General features: G+C 47.0%; 4 protein-coding genes across 4 annotated transcripts; 1 reads left to right on the top strand and 3 right to left on the bottom strand.

Moving 5' to 3' along the window:
* Positions 1-1,000: 1,000 nt before the first annotated feature.
* On the bottom strand, positions 1,001-3,973 carry F4807DRAFT_424099 (uncharacterized protein). Its single transcript, XM_047997838.1, has one exon. The coding sequence runs from the start codon at positions 3,671-3,673 to the stop codon at positions 1,631-1,633; it is 2,043 nt and encodes a 680-aa protein (XP_047854689.1). The 5' UTR covers positions 3,674-3,973; the 3' UTR covers positions 1,001-1,630.
* Positions 3,974-5,493: 1,520 nt separating this feature from the next.
* On the bottom strand, positions 5,494-6,588 carry F4807DRAFT_460000 (linker histone H1 and H5 family-domain-containing protein; the record flags this gene model as incomplete). The annotated part of the gene is made up of 6 exons (XM_048001454.1): positions 5,494-5,661; positions 5,712-5,965; positions 6,025-6,152; positions 6,245-6,302; positions 6,383-6,464; positions 6,529-6,588. 6 exons carry the CDS (start codon positions 6,586-6,588, stop codon positions 5,494-5,496), a joined length of 750 nt encoding a protein of 249 aa, XP_047854688.1.
* Positions 6,589-9,926: 3,338 nt separating this feature from the next.
* F4807DRAFT_71907 (mPR-like GPCR protein) lies at positions 9,927-11,752 on the top strand. The gene is made up of 3 exons (XM_048003395.1): positions 9,927-10,846; positions 10,990-11,220; positions 11,367-11,752. Exons 1-3 carry the CDS (start codon positions 10,253-10,255, stop codon positions 11,523-11,525), a joined length of 984 nt encoding a protein of 327 aa, XP_047854687.1. The 5' UTR covers positions 9,927-10,252; the 3' UTR covers positions 11,526-11,752.
* Positions 11,753-18,225: 6,473 nt separating this feature from the next.
* On the bottom strand, positions 18,226-19,638 carry F4807DRAFT_459998 (Gti1/Pac2 family-domain-containing protein; the record flags this gene model as incomplete). Its single annotated transcript, XM_048001453.1, has 1 exon — positions 18,226-19,638. The coding sequence occupies one exon, from the start codon at positions 19,636-19,638 to the stop codon at positions 18,226-18,228; it is 1,413 nt and encodes a 470-aa protein (XP_047854686.1).
* Positions 19,639-20,064: the final 426 nt, after the last annotated feature.

Below are 20,064 nucleotides of genomic sequence, written 5' to 3'. Positions count from 1 at the left end.
AGATCAATCGAGAGGCCGCTGCCAAGACGCATCGAATATCCGGATTACTAGGTAATTTGGCTATTGAACCGGATTTGAAGAGGTTGAAGAAGCAGGAGATGCTGATAACCAATTACCGCGCAGACGAGTAGTGGCGCCCGCTGTAACTGAGAACTATAATTCATCGAAGCTGGATGTTAACTGGGAGAAGGATAAATACCTACTTAGCTAACCGCTGATTGCCGTGCGCTGTCGACTGTAACGGGAGCGGCTGAGTACCTAAGAAAGAGAAAGGCTGAAAACCCTCTCGTTTTATATAAACGAAGCACGTAGGAGTGTTGGTCCTCTTAGTTTAATACTGAAGTAAATATTCTATGAGGGGAGAAATAGGGATAAATGGTTTCAAGCGGATCCCCTTCATACATATATTCTCATAGAATGAGTACCCTGGTGGATGGGATCTATTTCCAAATAACGCCATGTCAATCCTATAAGGGCGTCCCACAGTCAATAGCGACATAAACCACTCAATCTGGGTTATACCCTGTTGATTCGTTTATCTGATAGCTTGTAAGATCTATAGTACGCTTGGTTGAGCGGATTACCTACCTCTTAACCATCAATACTCTAACTGAAGACCAGAATCATTACAAAACCAGTTCAGGAAACCACCAGCTTTTAGGATCTTCTATATGAAACTAAATTACATGAATGAAAAGTTGCCTGACTCGTTTTAAGCTAATCAAAGGCCAATCGTGATCATTTTACCAGTTTGTGTACCTCAGGCAGGGGCCCCTTTTCATACACACCTACCTAGGCAGAATATCCATTACATGTTCAATGCCCCTTTTTGCTCTCAGCCCTACCTAAGTATTACCCAACAAGCTCTCACGCAATTCCATGCAACGAATAAAACTGTTGCCTTACTTAACTCCTTCGTACACCTAGTAGTTACCAACAGTATCTATGTCGGAGGAACGTAGAACAAGCTAGGGCACCTGCACCATCTACATATCCACATACCCATACTTCTACGATCACACATCACACAGCAAATCGCCCGAGGTGAACAAACATCGCTTCATTCTCACCCAATTCCATTTCCCAAGACGCTTGCTCTGCACACTGGCACGTCACGTCACTACACCTAACCTAACCTAATCTACGTAGGTCCTCTCGTAATCGTACTCGACGGCATACATTTGTGCCTGCCTACCTACATACCTATGTAGCCCCACCAGCCAACCTCATCAACATTACCAATCCCCTACCCAACCTACACCTACTACTACTACTATACAAGGCTCGCACATCACCTTCATTTACACCCCATAACGCGTGACGCGACGCGAATTTCGTATCTCATGCCTAGCCAAGCCCCCCCTCCTTAGCCGCATCTTCGATCCCAATTCATTCATTCATTCATTCCAAGGGCATCCGCCTCCTCGCTCATCCCACTCTTACAAGTGCTGCTAGCTCTCGTTATGCAATAACCCTATACTTATACTTCAATCCCGCGCTCCCCCGACCCCAAATAATTCCTACTTCGACCAAGTCAAGTCGCGGTCTACGTCACCAATCAAAACACGCCAACAACACATATTAAATCCCAAGCTCAAGCCCAAGCTCAAGTTCGAAACGCGTACGCTCGCTAACCCGCGCCCTTCCCAACCTTCCCCATCAGAGCGTCAACCTCCCTCTGCAACGCGTCAAGATCCGCCAGGATCTCCGCCCCTTGCTTAGCCTCGCCTTCGGGCTGGGGGCCAGTCGTACCCGCTTTATCGGTTGGATTCCTCGGTCCCTCCGTTATCGTTGTAGCAGGAGCCTGCGTCTCCACGCTAGCACGGCTGCTACCGCGTTGCCTGGGCGGCGGCGGAGGCGGGGGTGGTGCCGCAGCTCCCTCTTTCTCCTTGCTCACGCGCCTCGTCATACCGGTACTAGTACCGGTGCCGAACCCGTTCCCCGCGTCCATACTCCTGACGCTAGGAGGGCGTCTGGTACTAGCTGACCTGGTAGGGGGTGGTGGCGGCGGAGAGAGTTTGGGTTGACCGTCTTTGGATGTGGTGAATGTAGCCAGAGCGCCCACGCCCGAGTCTTCTACCTGCCCGCTACTACTGCTTACGGTACCAAACCCCGTTCCGGCCGGACTACGTAGGCTTTCGCCAACGCCCGGCCCCGGTGCTGGTATCGGGGTGAAACTGGCTTGGCTTGGACTCGTGAATGAACTCCCCTGCCTGGCATGATTTGGCCGGCGGGGAGGTGGTGGTGCAGGCGCATTTGTGGTGCTTGTGCGGATACTGTCAGTCCGCGAGCGGTTCGAGTCCAACGATGACCTCGGAGGAGTGTCGTCGTCCGGGTTCCCGGCATGAATGGAAGGTGCTCTACTATCGCTTCTCCCGTGCCGACGTGGCGGGGGTGCTGCAGGCTTGCGAGTCTGCGTGCTGCTGCCGTTAGATGTAGAGCGATTCCGAGTGACAACTGGAGGTGTTGGAGGCCGAGGGTTAGGCTGTAGGTCAGCGAAAGGTTCGGGGACTTTGCCTATAGCTTCACGGTCGAAAGGAGAATCAACGGCCTCTTCCACGGAGGGGCGGAAAGGAGCAAGTGGAAGTGGCTTGTTCACGTCTGTTGGTAAGGGTGGAGATTGTAGTGGTACTGCTATGGACTGAGAATTAGATTTACGGGGTGGAGCTATAGAAGGAAGAGAGGTGGTGCTGATAGATATGGGAGCGGCGGAGGTTTTGGTAGTACGAGTATCCGAGTCTGTTCCTAATTCGATTTTTATGAGTTTGCCATGCCTTGAGCTAGGAGGTGGTGGTTTCTTCCTCGTGGAAGATGACGGGATAGACGCAAGGGGGGAGGTAGGAAGGATACTTCTTCGCTCCTCAGGATCTTCTGGCTCGGAAATTTCATGTGAAGTTCGAGGTGTATCTTGTATGGCATCAAAGATGGATTGGCGGGACACGGAGCTTGCATCCGTATTGCTCGCGCCGTCGTGTAGAGGTACTTGTAAACTTGTTGAAGGCCCAGAACCTCCTCCCGTACCGGATGCCGACTTAGATGATGGACCTGGAATATTCGCATAGCCAGTTAATAGCAACCTCTTGAACGAGTCTACGTCGAGTGCCCCTTTTGCTGCAGCGCTAGCTGCAAGGGCATTGGAATTTTGCCCTTCCCCAGCCTGTTCCAAGTCCTGCAGCGTTTTGGAAAATGGATTTGGCGGTGGTCCCGTTTGGGTATGTTCGGTATGCTCAGTACCATCGCTGTCATTGTCCCGGGTGGGGAAGGAAACGGTTTTGTATCGACCAACATGCTCCTCATAATCTTGTGAATCACTACTATTACTATCGTCGTCGTCATCCTCGTCTTCGTCGTCGCTTACGGGCGGGAATCGGGCTACAGGTACGGCATCCTCTTCGGGCGAAGACGGAGGTGGTGATTGGACCCGAACTCTTTTCACGACCTTCTTCGGCTTTGCCTGTACTGGCGCCAATTCTTCATTGTCCTCCATATTCTGGCCATCGGCTTTTGGATGGTCTGTCCTAAAGCTAGTGAATGGCACTCGTGGGATTGAATCGAAATGACCGTCGAAGTTCGTCACGGGAGTCGCGGCGGGGCTCTCGGTAGAGATCGTGGGTGTGCCCAGCTTCCGCCTAAAGGGATTGTTGGAACTGAAAGATTGGTCTTGAGAAGCCATGGTGAGATGGCGGGACTCTCGGCAAAAAGCACAATTTGGGCAGATTGTGCAAATGACCAAATGGAACTATATGAAGCTGGCCATGATACGATTCTGCGAGTGCTGCGAGTGCTGCGAGTCGTCGGTCGGGTTGACGTCGGTATCGGTGCTGTAGTATCGTGTGGTGCGTGTAGTGTAAGTAGATCCCCCTCTATTCGCAGGCTACGACATACAGTAAAAAGTAGCTTTCTTGACTGTACCTATTGTCAGCCTAGGCTTGGCTTGGATTCGGTTTTGGCTGGGGAGTTGGCCGGGGGTGGGATCTCGGAAGTTTCGGTAACTGAGCATCGGGTCAGGTCGCAACCTCTACCCTCTGATAGCGATAACAGCGCGGGTAACGGTGACGGTAACAGCCATTGTTACTTGCATACATACATGCTCGGGTTTCCGAGTCTAACCAGCAATTAACATCTACGTTCAGACATCTTAGTGTAGGCGTGGAAAGGAGTGGAAGGAAACAATACAATATATTGAATTGGAGATATTCTCACAAATTTACAAAGAATGAGTATTGAGTTGCTTCGCGACAAAAAGGAGTGATTCAAACAATTATGTCTGTTACGAAGATTTGGTTCAGACCCATGATAACGCGCGGTCCAACGTTTATACCGCTGTTTACTCTAAACTCTATAAGTCACATGGGAGTCAAGTAACATTGAAGAACGTGTGGGAAGCTTCAACGTCCGATCACCTTAATGCTTAATGTTTTATGTTGTTGACATGGATAACTCAAACTTTGGATTGGCAGGCTCTTCCGGATTCAAAGCGAGATGTACCGGAACTTTATATCCCTAGTAGGAGGTTAAGATGCATAAACTCATATCCAACAGTATAACAGCCCAAATTAGTCATCCACTAGTGGGTACCTAGGTAGGTTATGTGTTTCTATAATTGGTGAATAGTACCTACACAGTAAGGGTAGTCCTTTCTCAGATTCAATCAGTTCAATATGCCTTCGCGACTTGGTGCGCCTACCCATGAACTGAACCATTCCTACACGTTACCTCGGAGATCTTCATTTATCACATATCTCTTACATATCTAAGCCAGACGCAGCCTATTTATTGGAGAGACATGACCACTTATACCCACTCAAAAAAATTGAGCGTCTGGTATAGCTGATGACTTGTCCATGATCAAGATCAAGGCAGCAAGGGCTAGAAACTCATTAGTGGAGACCAACTTGTAATACCCCTGTTGGCACGTGATAACCATCACCAGCACCTAAACACGGATACTAGACTCCACAATCCGTTCTTGGAATATGTAAACAAAGCTGATACGCCTGATGACGAACAGACGCGTCAACCGCACATCTTACATCTCATCGTCGCAACTAGGCAGGCACCAAGATAAACGGCAAAATTGTAATATGGATTGAAACCCATGCAGGAGCCCACGTCATTGGTATAATTACAATTGTACTCATCACGTCGTCAATCCTTTTAACCCTCCCTATAACAGATGCCATTGACTGGGAATATGTGCAATCCAACCGAAACCGTGATTCCGCGGGGGGCCGTACAATATGCACACGAACGGCAGCTGGCATCGCGGAGGGTATGATGTTGGACAGCATTCGAAAACACAACAGGGCCATTACCGTCCCCTTCAAAGACCCTACCAAACCCTGCCGAAAGCATGACCGAAAAGCAAGACCTAATTCCACTGCGCGTTGAACAAGCGCACGCGTAACTCTGTACCTAGTTTCCCGAACGCCAGTAGACCCGCCAAACCCCAACACACAAGCCGAAGAACACACAAATTAGGAATTAAAATATTTACGAAGCTGCTTCAGCTTTCGCCTCCTTCTTTGGCGTCTTCTCCTTCTTGGGTGCCGCGGCCTTCTTCGGCGCTGCCTTCTTCGTAGCTGGTTTAGACGCAGTCTTCGCCACTCGTCCAGACTTGGTCTTCGTCAAAGCGGCAGGCTTCTCCTCAGCGGCGGGGGCCTGTAATTATTAGATATGACAAATGGATACTTTCGTAGAATAAAACTTACATCCTTCTTGGGTGCAGCCTTCTTAGTAGCAGGGGCTTTCTTAGGAGGAGCAGCAGCAGCCTTCTTTGCGGCAGGCTTCTTCTCGGTGGCCTCCTTCTTGGGCGCAGCTGCCTTCTTTGGTGCGGCAGGCTTCTTCGCAGTCTCCTTCTTGGGAGCAGCCTTCTTGGGGGCTTCCTTGTCGCCTTCCTTCTTGGCGGCGGGCTTGGTGGCAGCAGGCTTGGACTTCTTAGAGAGCTTGGTACCGCCAGAAGGTCCTACGATTACTTAGTATGACCATAAAAGAGTGACATGTGAGGTGGGAGATGCGACATACCCTTGGGCTGCTCGAAGATGCCCTTGTCGACACCAGCCTTCAAGGCCTTGTTGAACAATGAGTCGAACATCTTGTCTGAGACGTTGATAGTGTTGTTGGCCTTCACATATTTCTTCAATTGTTGACGACTATGAGATGGTTAGCACAGGTTAAGCGGTGAACGCGACAGCGAAAACAAGCGGGACAGATAGGTGCCTAAATAGGGAAATTAAATACATACCTAGAACCGTTTCTCTCCTTGAGCTGTACGATGGAAAAAGACGCGTCAGCAAGATGATCTGATGAATTTGAAGTGATTTTGGAGTAGGGTTAGGGCGTAATGCCGGTCAATGACGGGCTTGCACGTTGCCCAACCCACGACGCCAGTCAGGCGACGCATAATGCGCCGGAAGCGAAGGAATGGGAGTAATTACATGAACAATAGCATCAGTGATCATGTCCTATAGCTCGTTAGTATCAAATAAGCTCCAATGAAAAGCCGATGAGGCTCGTGGTAGAGCATACCTGGTAGGAAGCATGAGTGCTCTTGGGCTTGGGAGCTCCGTCTGCCTTCTTGGGACCCATTGCGAATGATGTTGGTTTGGTTTGATAACTTTAGATATCGGGCTTGGATAATGATGCAGGTGTTTGAATTGGAGTTTACCAATTAAGCTTTGAATGACTTTCGATGAATACGGACGTGACAAGAATGCTTTATCTTACGTGGGTTGAGAAATAACGAGAAGAAACGGGAGGGAGGGAGGCATTCGGTCGGGGCGCGACAGCGAGAAAGGTGAGTCCGTTTATATAATAGCGGGGGGGATGTGCACAATCAGTAAGGACATCCTTAGTTTGGTACGTTGATACAATCAGCTGTGCGGCAAGAGCCTTCCCCCTCCCCCTCCAGAAAAAAATACCCGTCCATCATTAAATTCTCTGGCACTAAAATAATAATAAAAATGGATTTGATGGGAGCAGGGCAGGCACAACACGACATTGGGACCCGATCGCACTCTACATACATGCCTACCTTAGCATTTAAGGTTGCATTATGTGTCTGAAACGTCTAAACTCTTTCCCGATTAAGTTTAACGTTAGTCCATGTGTGACCAATGGAGCCAAGCTGCACAGCCTGCCGCGAGCCAGTAAGATGGCTTGGAAGGACTGATTCGTTACTGATTTGGTTCTCTCAAGGTACCCAGAATATTTCCCCAGTTTGAGAGAGCAGATCGATTGCTGTCGAATTTTCTGATTGGTCGAAGCTCAACAACAGCTCATGCCCCAAGTACCTTTTCTTATTTTATTTTTATTTTATTTTTTACTTGTTGCTACCTTTTACACCTCAACTCGAATCAAATCATGCGCCTCTACTCGAGACTCGAGCCCTTTCTTGCACCCAACCCTCCTACCGTCCCCCCCTCTTCCATCTTCTTTTCGTTCTCCCCTTCTCTCTCTTCTTGATCTTTGATCCCACACTTTTTTCGATCAGGCGATCGATTGAGTCATTTTCTGCAATTCTATAATAGAAGCTAATTTAGCCAATGGAAGAAAAGTGATTAGTTTAATACCGATTGTATACCCATGACATCTAGCATCTTCCCAACCATATCTTGTGTGTTTTCGACTGTTTGATCTTTCGATACTTTCGGTCGCATTCGAATTGACGACTTCACAACCCTTGCATTGCCTTCAAATGTTCATCCAAAGTGATTCTTCAGTCATTCAGCTATCTTCCGAGATGTAATTGTAGTTTACTGCTTCTTGCAACCTCAACAAATTTGGATGTTGTTCTTGATCCAAGTCCTCCCCCTTTACTACCCGAGCTCACACCCATCACAACATGAAGCCATCCGCACATCTGCACTACCTCAACCTCCACAACATGCACTTCTCATTTCTTGTTAATCCATCTATTCCCAAGATTATTTGGCACTTCGGGAGGTGATGGCAATTATTTTCCCAATTTTTCATCTTCATTTCCACTCTTTTAAGGGGGTATAATTAACAATAGCTATCTTCATCGTGAGTCGCGTTCAGGAGTACGATTGATCGCGCTGCGTATCATAACAGCAGGCCCAAACCCAGGTTACAAAGTCATTCTCAGAACACCCAGCCCAATAAGCGAGGAACGAGATTCCACGTTTCGCCAGCTTTTAGGGATTTTCATTCAACAACCACGATTCAACGCCTCGGGACAGCTGTACATGCATCGCGGCGCGCGTCAGGCGAACCACATCCCCGCAGATGCCAGGAGGCTGCAGGTAGAATAACATGATATTCAAAACGCGAATAAGCACCAACGCTTTTTTCAACGTCATTCCAGATTTCACTCTGCGACACCGGGTTCAGCCGTCAGTTGTTTCGCCTGGTATTTTTTGGGTCAAGTGCGTACGACCTTGTTGCTAGGCTATGATTCGTGGTCACGATGTCCACGTCACCCATATAATCCGGAAACACGTTTTCATCCGCCCAGCATGACCACGACATCCTCTCAATGAGCGGATGATGAGTCGCAAAGCATTTCCACCGCAAAGAATTCTTAGGCCAAAACCACCATTACTCGTTTTACTGAGGACTGAGGACTCACTTGTTCAAGCACGGTTTTCGGAACTCCATTTGGATTCATCTTGGTGGGCTACGACGATCAAGTCGGACACAGATATGTCCAGGAAATGAACAGCTATGTCGCGAAGACGACACTGTCGCTAATGGGTATCTAACTCTGGGGTTAGGTGCCGCAAGTTCGCAGACTTCCAGATGTAGCGCGCAGGCTGGGTCAATGGCGATTTTGAATGGTTACAGTGCGGGACTCCCATGCGACGGTCATCTCAACATCTCAGCATCTTGGAATAATATTGTTCAATTTGGTCCGAAATGGCACGAAACGTCCAACACCGGAATCCTGGATCTTCAATCTGTCGGGAAAGTAAGGAGAGTGCAAGGTCCTGGGTGCGCGAATTTCGACCCAGGAAGCAATTTCCAGCTTATTTGTGGGCACCCCTTTCGCGGTGGGAGCGCGACGCGGGAAAACCAGTGGCACTACCAGATGCTGCTTCTGAGCAAATCAACTATGCACTTCGTCGAACATTTTTCCAGCATTTCCAAATTACGATCAAATTTGATGGATGCCTAGCGCCATAATTTCGCTGTGGGATTCTCTTCTTCAGTGCGCGTCCATTACGATGAGGGGCCCTACAAATACTCACCGCCGACGATTCATTAAAGGCCATCCGAGGTTTCATTTCAAGGGCGATGCTTCGATTGCGATTACAGTTAATTGCCTATCCGAAGCATGTACGGAAATTCAGGTAAAATCGCCTTTCTACCCTCAAATACGTCAAAGGATCTGCTTCGTTCTTGTGTCCAAGTCAATTCGCATTTTGGTCGGGTATTTTCAGACGAGTTTCTTTGGAGTTTCGCATCTTGGTTTCGGAGTGAACAACATGTTGAACCATAGAAACTTTGAATGCCTAGGTTTATTCCCGCTACTTATCGTATTGACTCCTCACATGAGCTCGATCAATTCTCTGTTCAAGAAAATATTCACTTCACTTCCAGATAATCCTAAGACTTTCATATCTTCAAGCGAGGGTTGATGTTTGGAATTTTATATTTCATGGACCGAAGATGGTGCTTCAAAGAAGTTTTTGAGGCGGTCGGCATCGCATCGGCTGCGTATGTGCTGGGAATTCATATTATTCGCAATTCACATGATTCTCAGCTATGCCGGTATGTAATATAGTTGGCTCGGCGATATCATCGGTGCTCTGTCTCCCACGCCAAGAAAACGAGCATATCGCATTACCTAACGATCAGATTTATGGGCATTCAACCGATTGAGGCAAGATATTCAGAGCACATAGCCTCGGCCCTATGTCCACCCGAGATCTTCGGAGATATATACCTACCTCGCAACAAGTGTTGAAGGTGGACCACCTTGATTATAAAGGGGTTCTCACCCTGCTTCTTGTGATGTCATTTATCTGCAGTTGGAAACATCTAGTGGGTTGAAATTTAATCTTGTAATGGGATTTCTTGTTTCGGTTTTTAGATGTCGCCTTTCAGCCGGTTCGCAGAAATTTGCAAATTCCAAGCATCGCTTGAGATTACCGACCCCGCATAGAAATACAAATAGAGCGCAGCATCGCGTGATTGACGAAGGCGACCCGAGAAAAATAGAAAAGCTAGAAGAAACGACAGGGAGCAGTTATTATCATTTTTTTAATATGCATTCGGGGAGAAGCTGTACATGATGGCGCTGCGATCGACCGAGCTCAATACAACCGATCATGATTCTGCCGATGCGCAATCATCTACGGACGAGAAGCAGCAAACAAGTCTTGGCATCACCGAGAGCTCGACGAGAGGTTCCGAATGTGAGAGTCGAGATTTCCGCCATCATCCCCTACTCTCGTACGAAGAAATTCCGGAATGGTACCAAGACAACCCATATGTTCGGAATGGCTACCGCCCCGTGTCGCACTCAGCGCGAGCATGTTTTGGTAGTTGGATATATGTGCACAATGAAACGATGAACATCTACACGCATCTAGTGCCAGCAGTAGCACTTCTTGTGATCGGTCTAGCGTACATTATTACGCGTCTGCGGCATCGTAATGGTGGAGATGCTGGTATCGTTGCAGTCCAGATGGTCTCTGCGGTGGCATGTCTCGGATTTTCAAGCGCATATCACACACTCATGTGCCATTCGCGTCAGGTCGAAGCGCTATGGCTGCGCTTCGATTTTGTGGGCATCATTCTCTTGATATTAGGTTCTTTTATCTCGGGTATCTACGTTGGCTTTTGGTGCGAGTTGCTAGAGAGGAAGATCTATTGGTCGATGGTAAGCGACAAGCTCTTTACCAATTCGTCGGATACCCTACTTGTCAATTATTCCACTAGAAATAATTCGGTCATCGACCTCCTATACAACTCAATCAGACCAAGCGTCATTTGAACTGACCATCCGTCTTGGCTTATATATAGATCGGGTCTCTGGCGACGATATCCATTGTCATCGTGCTGGCGCCAACATTCCAAGGACCCCGGTGGCGCACTTTACGTCTGCTGACGTTCGTCTCCACGGGATTATCGGGTCTAGCACCGATTATCCACGGGATCTGCATGTTCGGTTTCGCTCAAATGATGAAGCAATCCGGCCTGCCTTTTTACCTAGCCGAGGGAGGTCTATTCCTACTCGGGGCGGTTGTTTACGCTGTGAGCTATTCCCCGTTCCTTTTTAAACTATCATTACTACTACCTCTTTAGAATCCCACCACTCATCTACAACTACCTGCTCGACGGGAGGAGAGAAAGAGATAAGAATGTCCAGTTCACTAACCAGAAGATGGTCGACAACGCAGACTAGGTTCCCAGAGAGCGTCAGCCCGGGAAAGTTCGACATATACGGATCATCACACCAGATATTCCATATTCTCGTTGTGATAGCTACGGTGGTTCACCTAGCTGGCGTACTCGACGCGCTCGATTATAATTATTACAACCGGCAATGTATACCATAAATTTACATTTTACTCCGGTTTCTCTTGGGGGTTTTATGTCGGCGCATGGCTAGACAAATATGTATCTCTACAATTATAGATCAGCTTTCTGGAAGCAGTATCTGTCCGTGGGCATCCGGAGATATTCCGCAAGCTAGGACATACGCGTATACAGTATATAAATGTCAATACCGCTCAGGTAGAAGAGAGCTTGAGTCTTAGAAATATAGTCAAATCTTTATAAAACACTATGTGGTCTTGAAGAGTGACAGGATTGTCCTGATTGGTAAATTGCCTCCAAGACAGCTAAGAAATACTTCAGGTAATAATTTTGATATAGGCAACCATTCGCGCTCGCCAGATCACCTTAGATCTATAGAAGATATATTGATGCCTATTTTATCTCATTAGAGTACATACCTAGGTACCTACCTAGGTATTAGTTTCTGGAATATTGACTGAGACGCGAAGAGTTAACACGAAGGGATGACATTAAATCACGCCTAAGTTTAGATTTTCATGATTTAAGGGGCAACTGTAGTTTTTCTCCCGTTTCCATAACGCCTTGAACACAACATTTATTCTAGGAACCCCTAAGTAGAAATTATCTATGCGGAAAACTGTCGAAGCGAAGTAATTGTCATTGATTGCGTGGGAGTTCCCATTTGCTATACGATAAGGAATCAATAAATCACCAAAATAAGAAATTACTGCTTATAAGATTCGATCACTACAGTCATTTTAGAATATAAGATTATTTGCATAGGTAGGTACGAAATTGTATTGAAAATAGGTTCTATAGATAAGCTTGGGCTATGATTATCATAATCAACTTTACAGAAAGTGTGATCGTTTCCAAAATAACCTAAATACATCACGATTACCTACCTACCTCCTAGGATTACCATTTAGAATAAGGATGTTTATTCCCAATTATCTATTTATTGGTGAATCGTGTCTACGGATGTGAAGAGGAATAAATGTTTGTACATTGGTCTATTGAAAATTTTTCTGTTGGTTGGCACGGAAGCTAACTGTGCAATGATGATGTTGGTGCCATTATTTAAGCCCGTTAGTTGAAGGATCTGTCTAACATGCCAATGAATTCAAATGAGGTTATATTGTAAGGACTGGTATGGTTTTTGTTCCCAACTCCTAGGTTACTATAATTATTGAGACTCCATGTATGTGGGAAGTTTTAAAGCACGTTGGAAAGATAGTAAATTACTGGCTAGGTGAGATATGAGCATTTCCCCCATAAACTACCTGCCTAATCGGCATGCCTTCTATGCATAGAATCTATGATTACTATATAGTATAAACTATCTCCTAGGTATCAATTAGGTAGGTTTATAAACTGTCCTCTAAGTTCTCGTCGTCCCTATGTATCAGGTCAGATCCAAGATGCATTCATTGACAACGCACAGGTGTGAAGTGTAAACTATGTTTCAGCAAGTTTTAGCCATTCTCATCGTTTAATCGTATTATGAATAAGAACTAAACAAGAGAAAATCAAGGCTTTGACCTTGAATTGTCGTTTACCTACCGAATCCGGAACTAGCCTTGGACGCGCGTCTATTCCTATACCACCCTCTTTGGAATCTGCGGCTCTATTTAAGCTTTTTAGGAACGTGTTGGGGATCTAGATCCTGGCAGTTTATTCAGACCGCCTAGACGAGCCTTATTTTCATGGGACTTTCCTATTGTGGTATGGGAAGGATTTAAAGGAGGAGGCACAAAAAGCCATCCTTCACGCTTTAGTACCTTACCAGGTACCATGACGCGGGAGTTTCTGTATGCGCGTTGGTCATGGTGTATACGTCTCGGCAACACCCGCAATCCTAGCCACCTCAAGGCATAGTCTAGGTTGATATACGTGTCTACCATGCATAGCCATGTCACGTCTAATCCGGGATTGATGGACTGTTCCCGAGTAAAGCCTTACGGAGTTTCGGAAGCGGCTACACGGCGTGGGGGAGCATGGGATGCAACTCTTCCTCCGATAACCATTATCTTACCGCGTCGGGAAATAGGCGAAATCGAAAAACTGCTTTTTTACTAGGTGAAATTGATGTGATGATATCTTGGGTTCGGGGTCCCCTTTCTTCTGACATTCAGCTTCGACGTGAGAAGCCAACGATTCGCTGTCATACGATATGATACGCGAATAATTATGCAGGCTTACATCCTGGTGATGACAGTAAGAAACACTAGAAATGCTTCCGGAGTAGTATCGGAGACATGAGAACAGGGTTTGTCAATTCGAAGGTCACAAGGAACATGTTTCCCCCTTTCATAAGTCATATTGGGACTACCTAGATAATGTAAGGCACGATTACGATCGAGGGAATGTGAATTATAACACACTTGGGGATTAGACTGAGAAATAAACATGGCTTTGAAAGGCAGCCCGTTAAGAACCTAACAGCAGAAGATGATAATTATTCGTTACCTAAGTGATTGATCTAGGTTCCAGGCACTTATGTGAACCCCAATTTTGAAAATAACGTGTGATATATTAGACCCAGACGAGATGGAGCTTCGTCTACTAGCACTGGCTTATGACGCCTCATCGTGCCTTCGGCAGTGCGTTTTAATTAGGAGAACGGGCTGCGATTAAGATAATACTTCTCTTGTATAGAACGTCTCTTATATTATCATGTATCCCTTTAATAAGCGCACTAAAATTGAGGAAAGTAAGGATCTTTATAAGACAAAGACTACACCAAAAACCAGCCCGGTATATCTTAATCGCTATCCGTTTTCCTAGTTAAAACGCAGTGCCGAAAGCACGGGGAAGCGTCACAAGCCAGTGCTAGTAAGTGTAATAATTGTGACAGGCTATTAATTATAAACTTAACAAGAATATAATATGCGAGATTTGCTTCTATATGAAACTAATAAATCTTCGTATAACGTTAATGAATATTAACCTTCCCTCACATAAGAATATAAATCGTGGACGTCGAGTTTTTTTGATGATATGAAACTCGGTATAGGCAATTGGCAAGGAATGAGACGAGCTAAACTTAACAGCGATGCAAGGGAGATAAATCGCGACACAGTTGTGTACAGTGGGTTCGCTCAAATTCGTCTTCATCGTATCTCCTAGTCTGAGCTCCAAGTATCGCGTTTAAGACGGGTGGTATCCAATACTCGATTGATTAGGACTGTCTAGATCTAAGCAGGTAATTATTGACTTGATACCAACCTTGAGACCCCTAGATCTATAAGAAGTTCCTATAAGCCATCATTATACTTACCTAGGTAGATTTCCTTGTGATTCAGGTATTACGGTCGTACGTAGCCTATCGCGTTTCTCATGCGCATGTAAGGTGTAATTTTTATAGCATTTTGATTACTACATTCCATAGACGTCTTAGCATGAACGTTGACCTTGTGGAGTACCTAGTTCTAAAGTCCATACCACCTTTACTAAATAAATGCTGTCGATTGTTTAGAATCGAAGCTCTTGCTAAACCAGAATCTCTTAACAGCGAAACACATCGCCAATCACTCGTGGGCTGAACAGAAAACCAAGCCCTAACTCGCCTAACTACTAAATATAGGTAGTCACTTACCTATTCATAGTGATTAAACAAGTCACCGAAAATGGAAAAAGTTACCAAACGGACATTTATTCCTTCTCGCTACCAAGATGTCGAGCGCATAACTGCCAACTCTTAAACCAATGTATTGTAGTGTATCCATGTATTCAGTCTGTGCCGCCTCAGCGCACGACTCGGAACCGAAGAAGAGAAAAAGAGTGAGATGGGCAATAAAAAAAAAGAATTGTTTGGAAAATTTAAAACCAACTAATGGGCCATGCGGCGCGACCTATCACCAAACGAGGAAACAGTCGATTGAGGCGGTGTAGCTCGGTACTGGTACTAGTAAGTGTTGTTGGTCGAAGGAAGACTCCATTTCCAATACCACATTTCCATGTGCGTAGGGATACCATGCAAAGTGCTTATAATAGGATATCTTAGTAGGATATCTGTGTGCCTTGTTGGATTTAAAGCTTCTAAGGCTATACCTAGTAATCTCCCCGGCAGCGCTAATGCGGCGTATGTTTCTCCTAGGCGAACTAGGAGAGTAACCAAGTAACCAGGCAAGGTGGGATGAAGCAGCCGTTCGATCCACCGCGCGATGGATGACAAACCTTGATATACCTACTCACTGCATTGCACTTGTTTCCCGGCTCTATCCCGCCTGCTGACTAACCATTTCAAGATGAGTACGCACTAATAATAACTTCAAAGCCAAGGCTACCTTTTTCTTCCTCTCTAAATTCTGTTTTCGTCTTTCAATGTGCCGCAAGTTGTGTTGGTTAGTTGACATGAGAAGAATAAGAGCACGAGACTATGTTGAGAATTAAATCCAGAACCAAAGTAGTACCCTAGTATCGGCGTTCCCATTTAGTAAGTGAATAGACAATCACCTACCAGTGTTAGATTATATTCATTCTGCTTCTGTCCCACATGGTCTTTTATCAGACAGCGCCCAGATCCTCAGCTAGTGCGTACCTTGGTAGCGTACCGATCCCGTATATACAATGAGAAATCACACGTGGATGGAACCCTCGATGCGCTGTTGTATTCGAGCTGACGTAAGGCGGGTTCTAGATTTGCGATGGCGGGATAGTGTACTTAGATTGTACTCCGTTCTGGTATCCAATTAAACATAAGTTCCGGGTACCTTTTCCGTACCCCGACTTCGCTAGAAGAAGAAGATAATCACGTGGCGGGAAGTCCCAATCTCCCCTACCCATGCTCCCTTATCTAGGTCGTTAAATTTGTGGTGTGGAGAAAATCTAAATAAACAATAGAGTTTCTGGCCCTATGGAGGCTAAACCCAATTGTTTAGCCGCTGATTGGACCGCGCGCTAGGGTTCGCCGCGGATTTCGAAGCCAACCACGAGGTTGGACCGTCGGTTAAGTCGCACAAGGATAAACGTCATCGTAATTGATCTGCGGCGCTAACTTTAATCTTTAAAAATTTAAAGTTAAGGGGTAGGATCATCGCTCCATTAAACTCAAAAAGCCTATGCGAGTCCTACGTATGGATAGCTCTTAACTTTATCGTTGCCGGTTTCCCGGCAGTCAAGCTGCAATATTAGGTAAAGTGTTCTCATCCATACTTTTGTATGCTTGTACTATGTAGTGGTCTTTTATGATCCGCTTGATCGGGTTACTGAGCAATATTGACATAACGAGAGTTTCAGATTACGCTACGTAGGACCCGAAAAGGGGATGTGGTGGCCGAAGCCAAGAGAAATAGAGAAATAACCTTACCTAAGATAAGGTATTCTGGAACACCCCGGGACCACTACTGGACCATTACATCCATCACATACGACAGCTTACCCACATGTTGGTTTTGGCTTCTGTCTCGATTGTGGGGCGAAAACCCGCGCAAGCCAGCCCAGCGAATATTGGAACGTACGAAGAAGAAAATGAAACGAAACCTCCCCTTCGGAGATTATCTATGTTGGGAAAGCATCTTGCATAGCTCGCATAACTTGCATATGTTGCGACGGGAGGCCCTTCAGAGATTACTGCGTGTGCGTCGCAGATATCATACAATCACAGCACGAGATCGGACGATGACCGCACCATGATAATAGCGGTAAGACGCATCTAATTCTCTCCTCTTCTACACTTTCTCATATTCGGAGCCGGAGTCATTGTCGAAGCGTAGGTAAGTACCTAGGCAAGTATTAGGTACCCACCGCGTAGTACCTGGAAGTAAGCGTGCAGTATGATTTATGTACATAAGTGAGGCGTTCTAGCCCGGTAGTCGCCAACGACGACTATACTGGGGCGTCGGAACAAATGGTCTTTGCATTCCCAAGCATTCGTACGCCGCATACGTATGTACTATGTATGTACCAGCATGCTTAATTGGCACGCAAGAACATAAAGGGCAAATTCCGTTGGTAGCTGGGATAAAGGGCTAGGTAAGGTTAGATAGGATGCTTCCCATGCCGCAAAATTGGCGGTGGATCCAGATTTCTCATTCGTTCGGTTGCTCACGAGCGGTCGGGTTTGAGTTTGCAGAGATGGAGGCGACCCTTGGAAAACCTTGTTTAACTTCGTGGGAATCCCGACATGGATGTCGCAGATGGCCGGGCAAGAATAAACGGGATGCGTTGCAGGGGGGTATCGTGTTTGACTTCGCAATCCGCATGGTCCATCAGTGCGGATCATGAACCCCTGTAAACCTCCTTAGCCTCATATGCTCCTGTTATGATCTTATGCTCACCAAGGAATCGTAATTTCAATGCTATCCACGCCATGGGCTACTGGGAAATTGGCATACGAGACTGCGTAGCTATTCGGGAGGACAACGAAGTATAGTGAAGTATTGTGAATAATAATTCAGACGCTCTAAACTGGTATCGCAACGACCTATCTACCATCCGAACCGTAGTCTCCTCCTTTTACCTTGAGACCCCTTGGATATGCCGGCCCACGAGGGCGCCATAATCTGGTATTCACTCCTGAAATATTTACGGAGCACCCAGATCAATATGTGATTATCCACACCCCTTCGTGACCATTGTGAAAGGAATCCGTAACTCCGTCCCGCTGGGGATGCCTGTAGATTGTGGTGTAAAAACAGACGCTCGCAACTAAAGAGAAAAGAAGAAGAGGCCACCGTAAATTAGATATGCAATTTTTTAGACTCCTGATTGATGCAACTCCCCGCCTATGAATCCTCAAATGCAGAGATTTCGATCAAGTGATCGAATTGCTCTACTATCCTCCCTTCTAAACATATCAACGGGTTGTGGTGGCACACCTGCGGTCCCCGCCGAGAGAGCTCTGGGTGAACTATTAGCGCTGTTGTTGCTACCAGGATTCGCGCTATTCGGTTCCGAGTTTGCCGGGGTCATGTTTAGTAGCGCCGACAAGCTAGCCTTATTCGCATTGCCGTTCGCACTCTCAGGACCTGTTAGCCTCGGTGGCGATACAGAATGAGTTCTCGGGGGTGTTAATCCTCTAGATGCCGACGATATCGTAGGAAGTGGACCTTGAGGATTCCGTGCGCTTGTAGCAGATAGTCTAGGATCTATCACAGCTTGAACTGCCTGCGCAGCCTGTGCCGCTTGTGCAACCTGTGCTGCCTGGGCGGCTTGCACAGCTTGAAGTTGGAGGTGCTGTGATTGAGGAGATGTGCTCGGAGCACGTACGGGCATCGGGTAAGGTCTGTTAATAGTAGGCGGTGGTAGCCTATCGCTCTCATAACCACCAAGACTCTTAGGGTAAATGGGAGCCTGGGTGGATGGCGTAGAGGTCGGCGGTAGTGGAGGAAGTTGTGGAGGCCTTTGAACAGGCTGGTGCTGGTGCTGGTGCTGATGCTGATGCTGATGTGGTTGAGGGCGAACTTGAGGTTTCATCTCTGGCGTGAGCTTTCCCTGTGCCCAAGGTGGAGTTTGGTTTGGCGAAGGCGGCCACGGGCCTTGCCATGCCGGTGATCCCCAAGGAACTCCATACGCGTTGTACGATGGTTGCTCGAGCGCAGTATTATGGGTGGCGTAAGACTGCATGGGTGTTCTTGTTAAAGCAGGTGGGTTGGCGTCGTGTAGACTTGACTCGGGGTACATGCCCTTAGCAGGAACGATATGTCGAAGTTGGGGATCAGTGCTTGGTTGCGGTAGATCGGGAGCCCCGGCGTGGGGTCTAGAATAGTACGAGATGAGGTGAAGATGCTGGCCTTGTTGGGTTGCGATGCTAAAAGACTGCTTCATAAGCCCGTCTGCTTTATAGCGGTAACCTTCGGGCTCGCCGTCCGGGTCGTCGTCACTAAGCCGACCTGCGCTGTCCGGCGTCCTTCCGTTACTTCGTCGTGAAGCACCAAACGTAGTTCCTCGCTTGCCCTCCATTTCTCTGTATGTGAGAAAACTGCCGGAAACTCTGCTAGCACTCCAAGACTTTCCGTCTGTCCATCTGCGCATGCCGGCCTCCCTCTCATCCCACACGAAGACCGAACCCGATCTAATGGACTGCCGCTCCTTCTCTGATAATCGCCTCTGCACTCGAGGCAGTAAACCTAGTCTGCACGCCTCGAAGAGCTTGATGGCGTCTCCGGGTGTACGCACATAACCATGGTAGGTCTCCATTTCACCCATGGCTGTTGAAGATTGTCTGAATCTCGTGGTTGTCAAAAGTTCGTAAATTTAGAATCGAAGGAAAAACTGAGCGAAGCTCTCTTTATTCCCTGGAAAGTAATTAAGTCTTGTAATCCTACCGTTCCACCATATCAGCTCCGCACATTTAGCTTGAATGGTGGGTCATCCAGACTGTGGGCGGCTGAGGATACTTTCAAAGTGGGTAATGGAGAAGCTTGCGTGGTTGGAGCCGACCCTGGTCTCAGTAGCTGAGGATGTGAGATGCGCGTGCTGTCTTGGCGTTTCTGAATTGCGGGCAATTCGAGTCGATAGTCCGGCCCTTATACTGTTAATGGGCCAAGCGTTACGGGACTAGATCCGTGTCCAGACTCGTGGATACCTTACTCGTCTTCTATATCCTCTTTTGATCGAGGTACCCGAAGTTAG

Source organism: Annulohypoxylon truncatum (assembly GCF_022578515.1).
Source record: "Annulohypoxylon truncatum strain CBS 140777 unplaced genomic scaffold F4807scaffold_14, whole genome shotgun sequence".
In the NCBI taxonomy this organism is placed as follows: Eukaryota; Fungi; Ascomycota; class Sordariomycetes; order Xylariales; family Hypoxylaceae; genus Annulohypoxylon; species Annulohypoxylon truncatum.
Note: the sequence above shows the minus strand (reverse complement) of the source record. Positions and strands in the feature narration are given on the sequence as shown.